General features: G+C 42.1%; 1 protein-coding gene across 1 annotated transcript in view; it reads left to right on the plus strand.

Annotated features, from left to right (window-relative positions):
• LOC135702939 (uncharacterized) overlaps window positions 1-8,672 on the plus strand; it is a 43,771-nt gene extending 35,099 nt beyond the window's left edge. The window contains exons 8-14 of the mRNA XM_065223995.1: window positions 4,717-4,868; window positions 6,629-6,773; window positions 7,489-7,633; window positions 7,699-7,843; window positions 7,907-8,051; window positions 8,113-8,257; window positions 8,321-8,672. Coding sequence (XP_065080067.1) covers window positions 4,717-4,868; window positions 6,629-6,773; window positions 7,489-7,553 — 362 coding nt within the window. The 3' untranslated portion in view covers window positions 7,554-7,633; window positions 7,699-7,843; window positions 7,907-8,051; window positions 8,113-8,257; window positions 8,321-8,672. The remainder of the gene's footprint in view (window positions 1-4,716; window positions 4,869-6,628; window positions 6,774-7,488; window positions 7,634-7,698; window positions 7,844-7,906; window positions 8,052-8,112; window positions 8,258-8,320) is intronic.
• The last annotated feature ends 10,976 nt before the right edge of the window (window positions 8,673-19,648 follow it).

Consider the following 19,648-nt stretch of genomic DNA (forward strand, 5'->3'; position numbering starts at 1 on the left):
AGTTCGGTTTTTGCTCGCTCTGTCGAGTCGGTTTTTGCTCGCTCTGTCAGTAGTGTCGGTCGCCTCGTGTGATGGGAAGACAGCGCTCCCGGAGCAGGCTAAGAGAGAAAGCAGAGAAGAAGAACAGTGATGAGGGTAGCTCAAACAGGTACGCTACTCTTCCCACCGATGTTGGGAATACCCCCCGGTCCTGGTGAAGCGGACGAAGAAGAGGAAGAAGAATCAAGGCCAGTCCGATGTTACCGCAACAAACGCCAGCGACATCGGTGAATTCGGCGACGCCGTCGAAGCCGAGAATTCTGCCGGCGTGAGTGCGGCAAAAGTGAAGCTCCCTCCACTGGTGGTGAAGGCAGTGCCACTCAACACGCTCATTGGCGATTTTGCATCGCTGGGCATCGCAGCTGAGTACAAGCTGAGCAGGATCGGCACGAAGGTAATGCTCCAGACGAAAGCGGAATACGAAATCGCCGTCAAATTCCTGAAGGATTCCTACGCGGAATACTTCACGCACGACATCCCCGGTGAGAAGCCCTTCAAAGTAGTCATCAGGGGCCTACCGAACTTTGACCCCAAGGCGATCGAAGAAGAAATCAAGGACCGGTACAAGCTGGCCCCAAGAGCTGTCTTTCGAATGACGAGGAGAGACGAAAACGTGAAGACGTACCCGGATTGTCTTTTTCTGGTGCACTTCAAGAAGGGAACGGTGTCGCTGAATGCGGTGCAGGCTATCCGCTCAATCTATTCCATCATCGTACGATGGGAGCCATACCGTGGAGGCCATCGCGATGTGACCCAGTGCCAACGATGTCTGAACTTTGGACACGGCACTCGTAACTGCAACATCAAGCCACGCTGTAGCAACTGCGCCCAAGAACACGCCACTTCCAACTGCCCTGCGGATGGAGCCGTGGCTTTAAAATGCGCCAACTGTGGTGGTGCACATCAAGGTTCCGACAGACAGTGCTCTCGTCGTCAATAAAGGAATCAAGTTCTACACCCTTCCTCACATCCGCACCTCAATCATCGAGGCCCTTGGCGTGGAGGTGGAGTCGTCGATTACGTCCAGTTCATCGCCGTCTACTGCCCTCGACAGTGTGCCGCCAGCAGCGGTCTAGCGGCTAAATTCAAGAAGGACCTGTCCACCATCACCCGTACCGGTTCCCGCTTCGTTGTTGGAGGAGATCTGAATGCTCGCCATGAGGCCTGGTGGAACTACCAGCAGAACCAGAACGGTTGTCTACTGTTCGACCACTCGCAGCATGGGCTGTATTCCGTTTGGTTCTCGGACGAGCCAACTTTCATCTCACCGGCGGGCAACCCATCGACGCTAGACCTGTTCCTGACAAATACCGGCTTGTCCACGCCGGTAGCCTTGAACGAACTCAGCTCCGACCACCAACCGGTGGTGGTGGTGGCTGAACTGGGCTGCAACGTGGCCCCTGCTCCAAGCCTGCGCAAGGACTACTACCGCGTAAACTGGGCCCAGTTTGGACGATTGGTAGACAGGCACATCATTGACAACCCGCCGCTTGACACCGTGGAGGACATCGACCGAGCGTTGGAGGGACTCCACCAAGCCATAACCGTGGCTGACAAAGCGTGCGTCCGACGAGTTCCTGTAAGGGGTAAGTTTATTGCCATTGATTCCCACACCCAACTCGAGAAGCGTGGAGGAAACGTGAAATGGCCAATCTGAACAAGGAGATTGCTTCCAGAATGGTCTCACTTCGGAACGAAAGTTTCGGGCGGCTCGTCCAGAATCTGGACGATCGCTCTAGACCATTCTGGAAGGTGGCCAAGGTCCTAAAGACGCACCCCAAACCCATTTCACCAATCAAAGATGAAAATGATGACGATCGGCTCATAATCACCCCTCAGGAGAAAGCAAATGCGATTGGTGAGCATATTGCCAAATCGCACTTGCTTGGCTCCAGCATCCAAAGTCCGCTCGAAGATCAGGTTACGCAATGCGTACTCTTACCTTGATCCCTCCCCTTGTGCCATCCCTCCGGAGGATAGGATCTCAGTGGAACAAATTTGCTCAGCGCTGAAATGCACCAAAAACATGAAGGCCCCCGGGTTTGACGGAATATTCAACCTAGTGTTGAAAAACCTCAGCATGAAGGTTCACTCTCTGCTGGCCGCTGTCTTCAACAGATGCTTGGAACTGCACTACTTTCCAAGCGTCTGGAAGACAGCGAAAATCATACCTATCCGCAAACCCGGGAAGGACCCAACATTAGCTTCAAGCTACAGTCCAATCAGCCTCCTTTCAGCGCTGAGCAAATTGTTCGAGAAACTCATTCTCAATCGTTTGCTCAAGAATGTCGAGGAAAACAACATTCTCCTTCCGGAACAGTTTGGGTTCAGGAAGGGCAACTCCACCAATCACCAGCTAGTACGGGTGATGAATAACATCCGAAGTAACATAGCTGTATGCAAGTCCACAGCCATGGCATTGTTAGACGTTGAGAAAGCGTTTGACAATGTCTGGCACAATGGGCTTGTATACAAGCTTTGTAACTTCAACTTTCCTTTACATCTTGTAAAAATCACCCGTAACTACCTTCAGCAAAGGTCGTTCAAGGTATCGTTAAATGGTTGTCTTTCCGACACGTTCTCCATCCCAGCAGGTGTTCCGCAAGGAAGTCTGTTGGGCCCTTTGCTTTACAGCATCTACACTTCCGACATTCCTCCCCTCGGAGACGGTTGCGTGTTCTTCCTGTTCGCAGATGATACCGCAATAACCTTCAAGGGTAGGATGCCACGCGAAATAACAAACAAGCTTCAACGATGCCTTGACGTCTTTGCTGATTATGCCACCAAGTGGAAAATCAAAATCAATGCCTCCAAAACACAAGCAAACATGTTCCTCCATCGACAATCACCCAAACTAAAACCGGCTCCATCTTGTACTATAATCATGGATGGTACAAGGGTTGAGTGGTCCGCCGAAGTTACCTATCTCGGGATGTTGTTCGATGAAAAGCTCCTCTTCCGTTCGCATGTAGAGAAAACCGTAGTCAAGTGTTCTGCTTTGGTCAGGTGTCTGTATCCGCTGATCTGTCTCAGATCCCGCCTCTCAAGGGTGAACAAACTGGCTGTCTACAAACAAATTAAATATAGCACCTGCGATCCTCTACGCAGCTCCGGTGTGGGAATCATGTGCACAAACTCACAGGAACAAAATCCAGGTTGCTCAGAACAGAGTGCTTAGGATGATCCTCGATCGTCCTTTCGAAACAAGAATAACGGACCTCCACCAAGAGGCGGATATTCCCAGAATAGATTCAAAAATTGATGAAATTAGGAACAAATTTATTCAAAAATGTACGCAATCTGAACATGCTTTGATCAGTAATTTGTACATAGTAACTAGGTTAGGTGTATATAGTAGTTATAGGTTAGTTGTAGTTGTAAATAGTAGTTATAAGTAGTCTCCTTTTTCAATTTAAAACAAACCAATCCCACCAAGGTGGTCATACTCTAAAACAGGCCTGATAGGACTAGAAACTGTACTTAATAATTAAAAACTTCAAATGCGCCAAAGTTGAAAAGACGCATCTGTGTCACTTGTTAATTCATACATGTAAACCCCATTAATACAAGAAATAAAGATCATTTAAAGTTAAAAAAAGACACAAGAAACAGTTATGTACTCAAGTTATTAACGAAAGAGAAAGTCGACGAAGATAATCGGTCAATGTTACTTAGGACCTAATGCAATGTCCTAATGTCAGCTTGAATATTACCTGAAATTTGTTCAATGTAGTGCTGTAACAGGTTGTATTGGCAATCAAAAGCAACAGCAAACGCACCGAGAAATGTTAATCCAAGCGAGTAATTAACAAACGAGAGAATCGATCATCGCTGATACGCCCTTATGCATACTCACTGTCGAATTTGTAATCTGTGATAGATATGGAAGTCGCTTTTTCCCACCACAGAAACGAACCGTGTTCTTATGCCAAATGATGGATGTTGTGCGTCCACAAAACGCAAACGAAATCTTTAAAAAACAGCAATATTTGGTAATTTGTGTGCATTTGTTTTTTTTTGTGTGCATTTATTTTTAGCGTTCGAAAGTCCTACCTTTATATCTGATTGTACATTAGGAATCAAATGTAATAGAATATGTATTCGCATTTTTATGAGGTCCTTAATTTAACCAAGTTTTACTAATACCCCGGACAGACTACGGCTTATATCATGTAATATGGGCTGTCTTGCAATGAGCACTCATACATGGGATTTCCAGTAAAAACTAGATATATGAGTGCTCATTGCAAGACAGCCTATATTACATGATATAAGCCATAGTCTGTCAGGGGTATAAGAAGGAAATCCAAAATATGTACATAGGACTGAAATCATAGGTTACTTCTACTGGATTTTAAATCAATATCAAAAAAAAAAATCACGAGAATTTCACTACACAGCTTAACGTAGGCTACGTCAACCATGCGGTCGTGTCTTGTACACAACCCCACCAATTTTTTTTATCTAGATAAAAATACGATGGTTTTGACAGATTTGAATCTGTCGTTATATATTTTCGAGCAAAATTAAGTTTAAGTTGCATGTCGGTTTGTCGGTGATTATTATGCGTTCAGTCTGTTATAAAAGCGCCTTCCTATTTTAGTTCTGAAGCGTAATGAAACAAAACAATATTTTCACTAGGTATTTATCATGGCTTTTGTTTTTTCTTTCCGCTAGGCTGCATCATATGCACAAAGAGTGCATCGATTTCGCTTGCGCCATGCATGCACAAACCCTATTGTGGGGTTTGTGCATGGAAAGCAGTAGCCAACAATAACAATTGCCCAATATGCGAATCGCCGTGGAGTGGGCTGATAAAGGATGCTGAGGTAAGTAACAGACCTAAGTAGGGTTTTCTATTGTTTAATCTAAAAGGGTTATCCGCAATTGGTAAACATAGACTTTAATGCAGATTACTAAGGGGAAAGTTCCAAGTTTGATAATTATAATGATAGACAACTGTAGAAATAGGGATTTCTTTTCTTTGTTTAGTGTGAAAGAGGAAACATTTCAATACCAACTGCTGTCAAAACATTCCAGATCCGACCGCTAGAAGCACTGCAGTAAAATAAACAGTGCGTCCAGATATTAAATGACTCGAGCTTAACTTCATCGGTCTTTTATGAATTTGTATAAAAATACAACATGTTTATAAATAATGTATCCAGGGTGCCAGAACCTTTCAAAACTCTAGTCATTGTCTTCAAGTTTTATGTTTTTCTAGTTGTATTAAAATTAAGTTAGTTTTTTCATTCGTGGATCTTTTTAATATCCCTAGAAACACGTCAAAATTTTTTTTTTTTAATTTTCCCACGTATTTTGTTAGGAACAAGTTTCAAGTTATCTCATTCAAATTATTGATAAAGATGTCGGAAATCATGCTCAATAACATTAGGAAGAAAACTAAAATTAATAATTAACAAGGGTGGAAAAGTGATAAATTAATTTTTTTACGAATTGTTTAAGGAATCTAAAGATTGCAAGAAATTAATGATTCATTAATTAATGAAACCTCGCACTTCAGTTTATTCCGAGGGGGGACAGTGTAGAACAGGAAATAAGCACACATTTAAAATTTCTGATTGTAAAGGGGATATAAAAAATATTAAGAAATCCACAATAATAATGTTAGGAACCTAGAACTGAACAAAACGAGGAAGCTTCTTACCAAGAAATGCTTCAATAATTGGTTGGGAATGACTATTTAAAAAAGTTATCAACTAGATTTCTTCAATCGAAACTTTTTCTGCCTCCAGCTCTTCGATGATAATTGAGTTATAGGAAGCTGAACACATTTTGACGACGTTTACAGGCACGCGATCAAAATGGCGAATTAGGGCTTCGATTTCTAGATGCTCTACTATTAACAAAAAAGTATATTTGAAAGCAACATAACTAAGTTAATGTTGTCTTTGAAATAAAGCATGCCTTTTGTTAATTTAACATTTTTTTCAATGTTGTAATGTTGTAATAAATATTGGTATTTCAAAAAAGTTAAAGGTGTTTTAAGAAAACCACCAAAAATTCTCGGCGTTTGCAGCTTCTTAAATTAAGCATTCACATTCATAGATAACATGTAACATTTTACAGATATAGTTTTTCTTGCTTCCACTCCTGAGCATCAATCACGCACATCTTTCGCCACTCTCTGCTTACCATCCGCTCGGCAAGACCTCCACATACCGACCGCTCCATCAAGACCTCCACTAGCCAACCGCCCGGCAAGACCTCCACATACCGACCGCTCCATCAAGACCTCCACATACCGACCGCTCCATCAAGACCTCCACTAGTCAACCGCCCGGCAAGACCTACACATGCCAACCGCTCCATCAAGACCTCCGCATTCGACCGCATCGCAAGACCTCCGCTTGCCAACCGCCCGGCAAGACCTACACATGCCAACCGCTCCATCAAAACCTCCGCATTCGACCGCATCGCAAGACCTCCGCCTGCCAACCACCCGGGAAGACCTCTGCTTGCCATCCGCCTGGCAAGAATTCCGCATGCCGACTGCTCTGCTGGGTCTGCCCATGGATTTTCTCTTCAAAAAAACCTAAACCTACTTAAAATGTTTTTTTTTTTTCAGATAGCGCCGAACTTGCCATGCAAGACTTCCGATCGTCATTCGCTCCGCAAGACCTCGCATGCTGACCGCTCCGCAAGACCTCCGCTTGCCAACCACTGCTTGCCATCCGACCGGCAAGACTTCCGCATGCCGACTGCTCTGCTAGGTCTGCCCATGGATTTTCTCTTCAAAAAACCTAAACCTACTTAAAATGTTTTTTTTTTTTTTTCAGATAGCGCCGAACTTGCCATTGTTATTCGCTCCGCAAGACCTCCGCTTGCCAACCACCCGGCAAGACCTCCGCTTGCCAACCACCCGGGAAGACCTCTGCTTGCCATCCGCCTGGCAAGACTTCCGCATGCCGACTGCTCTGCTGGGTCTGCCCATGGATTTTCTCTTCAAAAAAACCTAAACCTATTTAAAATGTTTTTTTTTTTTCAGATAGCGCCGAACTTGCCATTGTTATTCGCTCCGCAAGACCTCCGCTTGCCAACCACCCGGCAAGACCTCCGCTTGCCAACCACCCTGCAAGACCTCTGCTTGCCATCCGCCTGGCAAGACTTCCGCATGCCGACTGCTCTGCTGGGTCTGCCCATGTATTTTCTCTTCAAAAAACCTAAACCTACTTAAAATGTTTTTTTTTTTTCAGATAGCGCCGAACTTGCCATTGTTATTCGCTCCGCAAGACCTCCGCTTGCCAACCACCCGGCAAGACCTCCGCTTGCCAACCACCCGGCAAGACCTCCGCCTGCCAACCACCCGGGAAGACCTCTGCTTGCCATCCGCCTGGCAAGAATTCCGCATGCCGACTGCTCTGCTGGGTCTGCCCATGGATTTTCTCTTCAAAAAACCTAAACCTACTTAAAATGTTTTTTTTTCAGATAGCGCCGAACTTGCCATGCAAGACTTCCGATCGTCATTCGCTCCGCAAGACTTCGCATGCTGACCGCTCCGCAAGACCTCCGCTTGCCAACCACTGCTTGCCATCCGACCGGCAAGACTTCCGCATGCCGACTGCTCTGCTAGGTCTGCCCATGGATTTTCTCTTCAAAAAACCTAAACCTACTTAAAATGTTTTTTTTTTTTTTCAGATAGCGCCGAACTTGCCATGCAAGACTTCCGATCGTCATTCGCTCCGCAAGACCTCGCATGCTGACCGCTCCGCAAGACCTCCGCTTGCCAACCACTGCTTGCCATCCGACCGGCAAGACTTCCGCATGCCGACTGCTCTGCTGGGTCTGCCCATGGATTTTCTCTTCAAAAAAAACCTAAACCTACTTAAAATGTTTTTTTTTTCAGATAGCGCCGAACTTGCCATTGTTATTCGCTCCGCAAGACCTCCGCTTGCCAACCACCCGGCAAGACCTCCGCCTGCCAACCACCCGGGAAGACCTCTGCTTGCCATCCGCCTGGCAAGAATTCCGCATGCCGACTGCTCTGCTGGGTCTGCCCATGGATTTTCTCTTCAAAAAACCTAAACCTACTTAAAATGTTTTTTTTTTCAGATAGCGCCGAACTTGCCATGCAAGACTTCCGATCGTCATTCGCTCCGCAAGACCTCGCATGCTGACCGCTCCGCAAGACCTCCGCTTGCCAACCTCTGCTTGCCATCCGACCGGCAAGACTTCCGCATGCCAACTGCTCTGCTAGGTCTGCCCATGGATTTTCTTTTCAAAAAAACCTAAACCTACTTAAAATGTTTTTTTTTTTCAGATCTGGCAGACTTCCCATTGTTATTCGCTCCGCAAGACCTCCGCTTGCCAACCACCCGGGAAGACCTCCGCCTGCCAACCACCCGGGAAGACCTCTGCTTACAATCCGCCTGGCAAGACTTCCGCATGCCGACTGCTCTGCTCTGAACATGCATTAATAAGCAATTTTTATATAGTAGTTGTAGATTAGTTGTAGTTGTAAATAGTAGTTTTAAATAGTAGTTTTCCAATTTCAAACAAACCAATCCCACCAAGGTGGTCTTTCTCTGAACAGGACTGATAGGACTAGGAAATCAAAATTATAATTAAAAAATTCAAATTAAAGTTGAAAAGACGCATCTGTGTCACTTGAAGAATCAAATATGTAAACAACACAAATTCAAGAAATAAAAATCATTTAAGTAAGAAGAAGTGTTTTACACTATTACTGTACACTGTACATCACACATGACATGACATGCTCTAACTTGGTTTTTGGCTCTTTTGACTGGTGAAAAATTAAAGGGTAGGCCAGCAAAATAATTTTCTCAAGGGTGACCTTCAGGAACTTACCCGTAATAGGTCTAAATTCTCCATGATTGGTGATTTTAATGCAAAACATCGCTCTTGGAATAATGCTCAAAGCAATTCCAATTGTAATATTCTGTTTGATAATTGTTCTGCTGGGTATTACACTATTTAATATCCAAACAGCCCAACATGTTTTTCTTCAGCAAGAAATCCCTAGAACTATTGATTTGGTCTTAACTGATTCATGTCAACTTTGTAGCCAATTGGTTACCCATGCTGACTTCGGTTCTGATCACCTTCCAGTAACATTTGAAATATCCCAAGAAATAATTTCTTATCCCAACAGCTCTACTTTCAATAACCATATATATGATTGGGAGCAATATCGAACATTTATGGAATATAACTTCGATCGTACTATTCCTTTGCAAACCAAAGATTATGTTAATTATGCTATTGAATCTCTAACGACTGATAGTAGAAGCAAGAGGTGCTGCTTCAGTCCGTAGGAGGCAATATCAAAGAACACGCCCTGCCATGAAAGTTATATGGCGGGATTTACAAAATAAAAACAAATTAAAAAACGATTCCCTGCCCGAGCACGTCCATTTTGAAAATAATGTGTAAACCCGAACTGCAACCCCTTTTCCTCTGACAAAAAAAAAACCTCAAAAGCGTATCCCACCGCTTGAAAAATGTGGTAAAATTTTATTCACAAATGCGAAAAAAAAGCTCAGAAACTTGCAAAGCAGTTTGAGAGTGCCCATATATACACACCAAATTTAAATCGCTGGACATCAGTAAACTTTACAGCAAAATAAAGTTGCTGAAATTTCAGATCAGCAAACTTTACAGCAAAATAAAGTTGCTGAAACTTTCAGCAATTAGAATTTCTGTCAAAATGAAAACATTTTACTGAACGTTCAGTAAATCTGTTATGTTTTGCTGAATGTGCAGCAAATGTTTTTTAGACAACTTTATGCTGGTTTTCCAGCAATATTTCTGTTTTCTCCTTACGATAGATTATCAGTTTGTTTTCGTTTTGTCAAATTGTATAAATGAATGCAATACCTACACTGTATTTAATGCATGATTCATTTACTGAATAATTTATTTAATATCGAAATCGAGGCTAACAGTTGATCTATTAACATCTTTTCACCGCAACACCATGCGATCTTGCGACTCATTTGAGCGATTAAGGAAGAACATCTTGCGATGAGTGTTTGCTAAAATTAGATGGAAAAGATTGCTTAATTGGAAAAAATATAAATATGACTCACTTATGTTATGATTTCTGGTCGATTTGGCTAGTATACGTAAAAAGAGTACTTCTATTAAAAAACAATAAACGCGGGAATGTGAATCTCAAATATAAATGCCTGTTTTGACAGATCAACATGGTAGCTGAGCATCCAGCAACATTTTCTGGGTTGCTGTATTATTCAGTATGAACTGCTTTTGCTGGAATCAGTTCAGCAATCCATATTGCTGAAACTTGATTCATATTTCATAATTTTCACTTCGGATCCCCCTGAGTTGCCTCAGTGTTTGCTGATAAATAACACAGATTTCTCCTAACGCTTCCAAAACTCGACTTTTAATATTCCCACATAAGCCCAGAGCTTCTTTTTTGAAACCTAGTAGTAGTCACTGTGAACGGGGTTTCAATTTACTGGTCAAAAAATATTATAGTTCCAGTTGAAAATCGAAAAACCCCACACGCGACAATCGATTTTACTCTCGTTCTGTACGTTAAACATAACGTCGGACATAGTGCGCTGTATTCACACAATGATGCGCTATACAGCGCACTATGTCCGACGTTATGTTTAACGTTCAGAAAGAGAGTAAAATCGAATGTCGCGTGTGGGGCTTTCCGATGTCCAACTTGACCGACAATATATAAAATGTTTGTATCCTCTTATAAATTAAATCCAAACTCTGCCTGAAGAATAAATTTCTAATATTTAAACAAGTTTTTAGAACGGGCATGCTTTATGCTGTGCCAATATGGTCTAGTTGTTGCACTACCAGGAAAAAAGCACTTCAAATGATTCAGATCAAAGTTCTGAAGATGCCTCCCTGGTACAGTACTACCGAGGTATATAGCATTTCGAATGTTGTGACTTTAGAACAAATGTCCAACAAAATAATTAATTATTTCAGGCAGAAATCGTTAATTCCATTTACATTTAGATAACATTTAGTTTTAAGTTTTAAGATGGCAATGTTTATACTGACATGCAGAACATGACAACCTTTTTAAAATACTGAATTGCTATGGCAGAAACAATGTAAACACACTTAGATATATATCATAATAATGAAGGCTGGTAAGTTCCTGAAGGCTGGAGGACTTAGATAAAAATGAAATTTCATTTGACACATGATCTTCAATAACTTTTTTGCAAGGCGTCTGCTTATTAGTTGACTTTTACATTTTATGAATGATCAGTAATAGAAATTTGCCAAAAGGCATAAGGGGATTTCTATCCGTGTAATATTCCCTTCTTCATATACGGTAATGACCCTGAAAAACCCATATTCTTGTTTTCGTTCAAACCGTATTTTCCATACAAAAAAAAATTTTTTTTGTATAAAAAATACGTTTCGAACGAAAACAAGAATATGGGTGAACTGGAAAAGCGCATAGAACAAATTTTCAAAAAAGGGACTGGTTACCGCGACTGGTGCCGTTAAAGTGGAGGAAGCAAATCATCTCCTGCCACAGCTTTGCCACTTTTGATTGAAATGTTTATAAATTAAATTTAATTTTGGAAATAGTTATGTCGGCGGTTATGTCAAATTAAACCTCAATTATCATGAGATGTTCCAAAAGCATATGAGGTAATTCTGTTTAGATTTCAGCACATTTGAAGCATAGAAATATATATATCGGGGTAATTTTGAAAATAGTAATGTTAATATAATTTATACCGATGCCCGATCGAACCATCTATTCATTTTTCATGTGAATCCTTCGCAGCATCCAAAAACTACAGGGGAAACTTATTGCTCAGTTTCAGCCTCGACACGAGGACCGTATCCTGCTGATCACGAGCCGAATGCTGCTCAGAAACGTACAGTGCGTCAAAGCTACAGAATCTAGATTCAATTAAATTGCTCGTAAGCATTTCAAAGAATCCCATCTCCAGGAATATCGAAAGGAACTCGGAATGAACATAAGAAACACTTAACGCATCGAAATTGTACGGCTTGAACTTGAGATCCTTTCAGATGCCGCACGCCAACATTTCCATCGTCTAATCCGTTTCCGGCCATAATCTTCCGTTTCTTGTTGTCCATCATAATTCAACCATTGGACATGGCCTTGCTAAATCCAACCTTTGCATTCGGAGAAGTCTTCATCAGCTCCTCCTGTGGAATGGCATTAAACAGTTAGTTCCTGCATGATTTCCAGCGACACTATATGCAATTATGGAATTATAAACCGAAAATAAACACTTTGATTCGCCGGTTCCTCAGACGTGAATAACAACGCACAAACCGCGATCCAGAATGAACAGCTATCAAAACTGCAACGTTCGGGTTTGTGTTGTATACAATACGATGCCGTATAAGGAAAGCAACATTAGCTGTCATTTGCTTTAGAAGTAAGATTTCACTAACACAGTCAAGCTCATGTGTAAAGCGTAATGTGACATAAAAACGATCAGTTCGACGAGTTTCGATTCGGGCCGGCTGCGCCGGCCCTCCGTATACAACGAATGTTGTTGAGCCTACAGCATTACCGGATCACGCTTCGCTTTACACCAGGTAAGGAAGTGGTAATTGCTGACATGCTTTTTAGGGCAGCACTCTCCGACTGTGATGCGACGAACCTGGAAATGTACGATATTTATGAAGTACAGCAGAACAACAGCATTGACTTCATACCTATCTCTGATGAACGGGTAGAGCAGATTACATCGGAGTCTAGGAACGATCCTGAAATTCAAGCGATCATACAATACATCATTGATGGATGGCCGAGCAAGAGTGAAGTACCAGAGTCGATTAGGGTTTATGGGCCATATCGGAACGAGTTCAGCACCTATTACGGATTGGTTTACCGGAACCATATGATTTTGGTACCACGTAAGCTGCGAAACTTCATTTTGGAAAAACTACACCAACCACACTCGGGGATCGAAGCAACGATGAAGTTCGCAAGATGCACTGTATTTTGGCCAGGCCTAAATGATCAAATCCGTCAAAGTGTCCAAAAGTGTGAGGTTTGTACAAAGTTCTATGCAAGTCAGCAAGCGCAGCCTATGCAAAGTCACCAAATACCATGCTACCCGTACTAAAAGCTTAGCATGGATTAGTGCGAGGTCGAGGTCGTTAGCGAAGCGTTTCGTAAATTTGCAACTAAATGGGGATTCCAACAAACAGGTTCCGCACCCTACCATCAACAAGCAAAGTGTGAAAGTAGCCAAATCGTTGCTAAAGAAGGCTTACGAATCCAAGCAAGACTTTTGGGAAGTTCTTCTGCAGTGGAGAAATACTCCGAACAATGTTGGGAGTTCCCCAGTCCAGCGTTTGACGAATCGACGAGCCTGTTTTGCAGTACCCATGGCAGAGCAAAAATATCTACCGAAGATTGAGGAAGGAGTAAAGGAGAAGCTACAACGGAATAGACAAGAAGCCAAGTACTACTATGAGCAACGAGCCAGAGTGTTGCCACCACTTGAAATAGGTCAGCCCGTCTTTGTGAAATTAACACTTGTGGAGAAGGAATGGACACGTGCAACAGTAGTTGATCCTATCATCGACCGTAAATGAAGCCCTTGAGCGCTGATGTTTTTATATGAAGGTGCGTCATATTCCAGAGAATCGGTTTGTAAAACATGAACACTCTTAGATTTCCTTTTCCCCCTGTCGATTATAGGTAAAGAAGTGCCAAAGTCGTCATTTCCCCTAGTTCCAGTTTCATTGTACAGGGTACGGAAAAATCGATCAATGCAGTTAGGCCGGATTACTATTTGATTTCCATCCGCTAGTGTTTCGTTAGAATTTTCACCCGGTCCCATCAATACACACCAGTACGAAAAATCCTTTTCCACACATCACTGCTCAATCAACTTCCGAATCAAAAAAACCCAGTCCACTTCAAAATCAATTCACCCATCTACCGATGGCGCGAGAAAGCTTTCTACAGACACCCCCTATCCAATCGAATCCACAAAACACAGACACAGTCGCCGACCACGCGCGCGGTAACCGATTCTCCCGCATCCGACGATTTGATTCGCCGCTCGACCAAAACCGGCCATTTTTCATGGCTAGTTCTCACCTCTACGCCACCGTCCGAACCCTTTTCGGGAAACAGGGAAAACTTTTGCCCACATTCAATCTGGGTTTGCCCCTTCCCTCTGCAGACCGCACCGACCGAAAACGGACGACCGAACATCAATCCAACTACCGAAGCATCTGCTACTTGGTGCTTGCTTTCCTCCTGGTTTGGATGTAGTGAAAATGTGCGGTTTTCTAGTTAATTTGAGGTTAAATATTACACGCCACAGAGTTCTCTACGAACGAACCGGGGTGGATTCATTCAGATGAGGAAACTTCAACGATGATGATGGTATAGCTACAGAGCTCTCTCCCCGCAGTCTACTGATGGAATTCAGGTCCTCTCCTGTTGGACGATAGTCGTATATGGGTGTAGTTCTAGTACTTCTCAGTCAATTGGAGGTACTTAAATTTATGTGTGAAAAGTTCGACCGGGTCGGGCTCTCAGCACCGTCGGTTTGGGGATAGGATCGGGCTGTGTGCAAACTGTGTGGAGAACGAAACTTCCCTTAGGGTAGAGAAAACCGTGTTCCAAGGGGAACACGGTCGGCGGAAGTTCTGGATGCTGGTAGGAAATTTCTATTTCCAACAAACTCAATCTACCTGGAGCGGGTTGTATACGGCTCTATTTGTCGTTTGGGGCACAGTGGGGGAGTCGAATCGTTTGTTGATGCCATGGTGGAATTATTCAGGATATAAGAAAAGTGCAGTTAGTTACATCGCATCTTATTCAACCGAGGTTTCGAAGATTGTCTCAGTTCAAAAGATAAATCCGAAATGCCGTTAAATTTGGTATGGTCAAAATAGTAGCATGACCAACGTTAAGTCTTTTCCCAATGTTCTCAAGCATCTACAAAGTCACTTTTGGAGATTATTCTGGAAGGATTTAAAAAAATTGTTCCCACATTTCATCGCAATGTCACCAATGTGGCCGACGAGAGGTGAACGAGTAAAAATGGAAAAGGACTGCGGTGAAATTTGTTTTCAGTTCGTAACTTTTCTTTTCCCGAGTTCCACCAACTCGCCACCAAAGGCGGTAGAGAAACAGGTGTGCGATATGCACTATATAAGTATCGAAACCAATCGTGATCGGCGGTGGTCGTAGAAGGGAGAAACCAGTCGACTGTTGACGCGAGAAGTTCCGTACTTTGCTTTGGAAGGAGAGAGGTCCAAGGTGCTGCAGGGTGGTAATTAGGGTTGTTATTGTGTCAAATACCAACCTAACCACAGGCGGTCAACCTGGGATCAATTCCGATTTCTTAGATTTGCAGGATTTTCCAATAGTCCTGCCCTATCCCAATAGTTAAGATCTTATTTTTAAGCAGCCATTGGCCTTTGTTACAGATTTTTAGAAGTTTATGGTAATCAGTCAAATCGTTCAAAACTAACCACAAACTTCAAAATCTGAATCTATCAATCCTTAGATTTTTTTCTCATATGGGACAAGTGAACTTCAACCCTGTGTGCATTGGTCGAATCGTCGAAACAATCCCGCAGCTAAACGACCTACATATTTCGCTTATTTCAGGTGCGATACCGAATAAAAAATACCCGTCTCGGTTCAATACGGTTCAGCTTTATTGAAAAGTCCCTGCTTGTGGCAACATTCTAGATTTTTTTGCTGCTGCTGCTGCTTCTTCTGTTGAACTCCCAGTGCCAAAGTACCTGCTCCTACATGTAACGCTGTTTATCGACACATATTGGGAATTCACCCTCCCGTTTCGAGCGGCTAGACCTGGATGAAGAAAGGTAGCAGTTCCAGGCTCAATAGCGAAAAAGATAAACAAATTTTAGATTTTACCTCTCCGAATTCCATGAAACTTTGCACAATTGTTCGCTAGAGGCAATTAAACAGGTTTTTGCTGGAATTCGGCTATTTTGACATTCGTCTAATTTTTGAAAATGGAGTATTCGATATTTTTAAATAAATCATAGCACGAAAAGGGCTCATCTAATCGAAAAGACGTCTGAGACAAGGTTTTAGGAAAAAGGTTTGCTGTGTCAAAAAATAATACACACTGAAAAAATAAAAATCACATTGTTGACAAAAAATTAAAAAAGGTAACTTTCAAAAACTTAAATAACACAAAAATACATTTTTACACTTTCTTATCTTAAACTTAAGCTTATCAAAAATGCTAACTTTTCTTATATGGACACAATGGATACATCAAAATTGGGCGAAATTGTAGAACATCAACTTTTAGAACATTTTTCCACAAATAATTTGCTTTATCCAGAAAATCGCTTCCAGTGCACAAATCACATAAACATTGCGTGAAAAAAGTTTAAATATTTTTATGTTCTACGATTTTGGTCAAATTTTAAGAGGCCATTGTGCATTTCAGAAAAGTTTTTCATTTTTTGATACGCTCAAAAATCTTAAACCTTATTGAAATTATTAGCAGTTTTTGTGATTTGTGATTTTTTTCAGAGTTTATTTTTTTCTGAAATGGCAAACTTTGAGTTAGATGTCATGTTCGCGCCATGAGCCATTTTCGTGCTTTAATTTATTAAAAAATATAATTTTTTTTTCAAAAACTAGGCGAGTGTCAAAATAGTCGAATTTTGGCACAAACTTAGTTCATTGGCCCTAGCAAACAATCAGGTGAGGGAAAAATAAAATCGATTCGTCAGCTGGTGTGGAACTGCTCAGTAGGTAGGTTCCAGTCGGTAGCAGCACATGGTTCTAATGGGTTTTTGCCCCGTGGCAACGATGTGTAGGTATATATATATAGGGCGGGAAACGTGCTGAACACGAAGTCTCCCGGTTAGAGCACCCGAAGCATCATATTTTTTTTATGATTTATTAGAATATTTTTCTCGTTTAGGAACCACGATTACATGGGATTGAAAACTTTTTCAATTCCACCCTTCGACGATGTAATTTATTCTATTGAAATGCCCTTGGGAATCATTTGCATTGAAAGGAAATGCATGGTGAAGCATTAGTATCGACTTCTGATTTTACTGTTGTTGGCTTTTCTATCGTGATGAAAGGGATATTTCGTTCGAAAAACTACACAGGAGCGTTTTTCTTGTGCATAGAAATCCTATCTTGATCGAATCTTTATCGACTTTCTCTGATTATCTCAGCAGAGCAGTTCCAGACAAAATAGCTTGAATTTTTGAATCGACTTTCACCGATTTGTACGAAACTTTGCATGATTCTAGATAGATATGGAATTAGGGCGTAAAAACCTTTGTAAACAATGACTTCTCTTGATGATTTCTAGGAATTCAAGGCACGCCTACGTAAAGCAACATATCCATCGAGTAGGGGAAGTATTCCCCTACTCAGTGGGGATGTCTATTTGCCAGGGAGAGCCATGACTTTCATCGAGAGAAGACATTGTTTACAAAAGCTGTTTTGCCCTAATTCCAGCTCTATCTAGAATTGTTTGTTATGGGCATTCATTTTACCCGCTTACTTGGATGCTTACGCTAGATGGCGATTTTGATAGGAGCGTTTCCGCATATTGGAGGTACATGAGCCAGTGGAAAACGCCCCACTTCGCCCTTCATCAACGGATGAGTTTGGTAAAGGGAATGCTCGATCCGGTTCGTAGCTTCCTCAAAATTTTCCATTGCACGTTTTTTACTTTCTATATACAATTTTTACACTGCCGTACTCTAACTCTAACGGAACCATCAACGTGGTTCAGAATGCAGATTTAGGTGGAAGGATACGGTTTGTGTGTGTGTGTGTGTATTCAATCTAACCCCCACTGGCCGGCAGTGTTATTATGGAAGAACTCTCTCTACAATGTCGTGTTTATGGTCATTGTAGACAGCTTTAGTCCGGGAGTTAGAAGGCGATAGCTCTATTGCAGATCCAGCAACCCATTTCAGAATGTCTGGAGAGTCACTTATACACTACCAAAAAGTCATGATAATTTTCGTGCTCTGAGACCGACACATGCAAGCGGCCCAAATGACATAAGAATCAGTTGAAAGAAACGAGAAAATATATTCAATCAATCGTACTTTTCGTCGAGTTGCGTATGTTTCGGTTTGGGAACACTTAATTTTACATGACATGTTTGTTTACGTTCCATAATTTACGTCAAAAATGGATTACGTCTCGTGTATAATTAGTTATTTTTAAGTGTGTACGTTATCAATTAATCATGTTTTGTTGTTTTTGACATCATCCACATCCAGAGGGTCAGTCACTTCGAATGTATGGGAATGGTAGGAAACCATTTGAAAATGCATGGAAATTTTCAGTTTTTATTCATTATCCACTTTATGGGCAGTTTTAGATGCACAAAAATTGCACGAGTACATTACTATGGTGATAAGGTAAACACTCGTTTATTTGTTTCCTTCTGTGAAAGCATGTTTAGTCACAAATCGTGGATTTTCTGATATTCTCCATACTGCAAAAATGACTTTCCTACCACTGAATGGGCGACATCTCTCGGATCTTCAGTATAGCTACTACTCAAATCATATAATTAATTGGATATTGGTATTACATACACGCTTCCAGGTTCGAAATTTTTTTTTTTCAAACCAGGCACGTATTTATAGCGAATTTGTTTATTATCGGGGTTGGAACCAGTTCCAACCCAGTGCGAAACCGAACTTTTTGTCAGTGCGAACCTCAACCTGAGGTAGGTTTTAAAAACAAACGATCAAACTGATGTTTGTCAGAATACAAGCAGACCCAATCTTGATACCCGATCCAGGTTGGAACTGAATAATAAACAAATTCGCTATTAGTTTATGTTTTTTTTAAATTGTAAAATGTATTTGGACTGGTCTCACCATGTTCACTTGATTCTCCAATCCATGCGTTCTGTAGTTTTGATTTTCTCTAAGCTTTGCAACTCATTTGGTGATGCACCTTTGTCATAATACTTCCTTCAACGAACACATTTTTTTTTGCATTTCCATGGTCATCTGGGAGGTGGTTCGCGTTTAGTGCTTTCCCCAGGAACCGTTCGCGGCCACCAGCTACCACCCGCCCAGTATTGGGCGTATCCAGCGAGGCATCTTTCATATTGCTCGCAATCTCCGGAACGGGCGAGAGACCAGCAGCCGAGCACTTTTGCTAATGGAAAACTTGCTGATTCACGGCTGAATCACCACCAAAACTCGCGACGGACACATTATCAACACGTTCCCGGGCTAATTCACCAACCGGACCGGGTTCAAAATCGCCCACGGTGACGAATCTCTCAATAGAACTACACGCCGAAAGTGTGCCATCCGAACTCGAAGAATCGGGCTCCCGGAAGGCAATGAGAACCTACACCGAACAATAGAATTGAACCTGCGTCGTAGATTCTGGAGCAAGGGGTAACTCACTCTGCCACCTTACGACTGTGCTGATTGTGTTTCTTGCGTGTTTTTAGGTGTCAGATGGTGTTTCAGGAAGTTTCTGTGTCAAACGAGCTGTCAGAACGTCAAGCGGTAACCATAAAATGTTTACTGGCAATCATGACCTCCAAAACGCTGAAAATGACAGATGCGATGCGATCGTAGTTGTTTATTGGCGTTGACGGTGTCTCTG

Source organism: Ochlerotatus camptorhynchus, unplaced genomic scaffold (genome assembly GCF_037179485.1).
Source record: "Ochlerotatus camptorhynchus isolate MF236.1 unplaced genomic scaffold, CSIRO-AGI_Acam_v1.1 ptg000203l, whole genome shotgun sequence".
NCBI lineage: Eukaryota > Metazoa > Arthropoda > Insecta > Diptera > Culicidae > Ochlerotatus > Ochlerotatus camptorhynchus.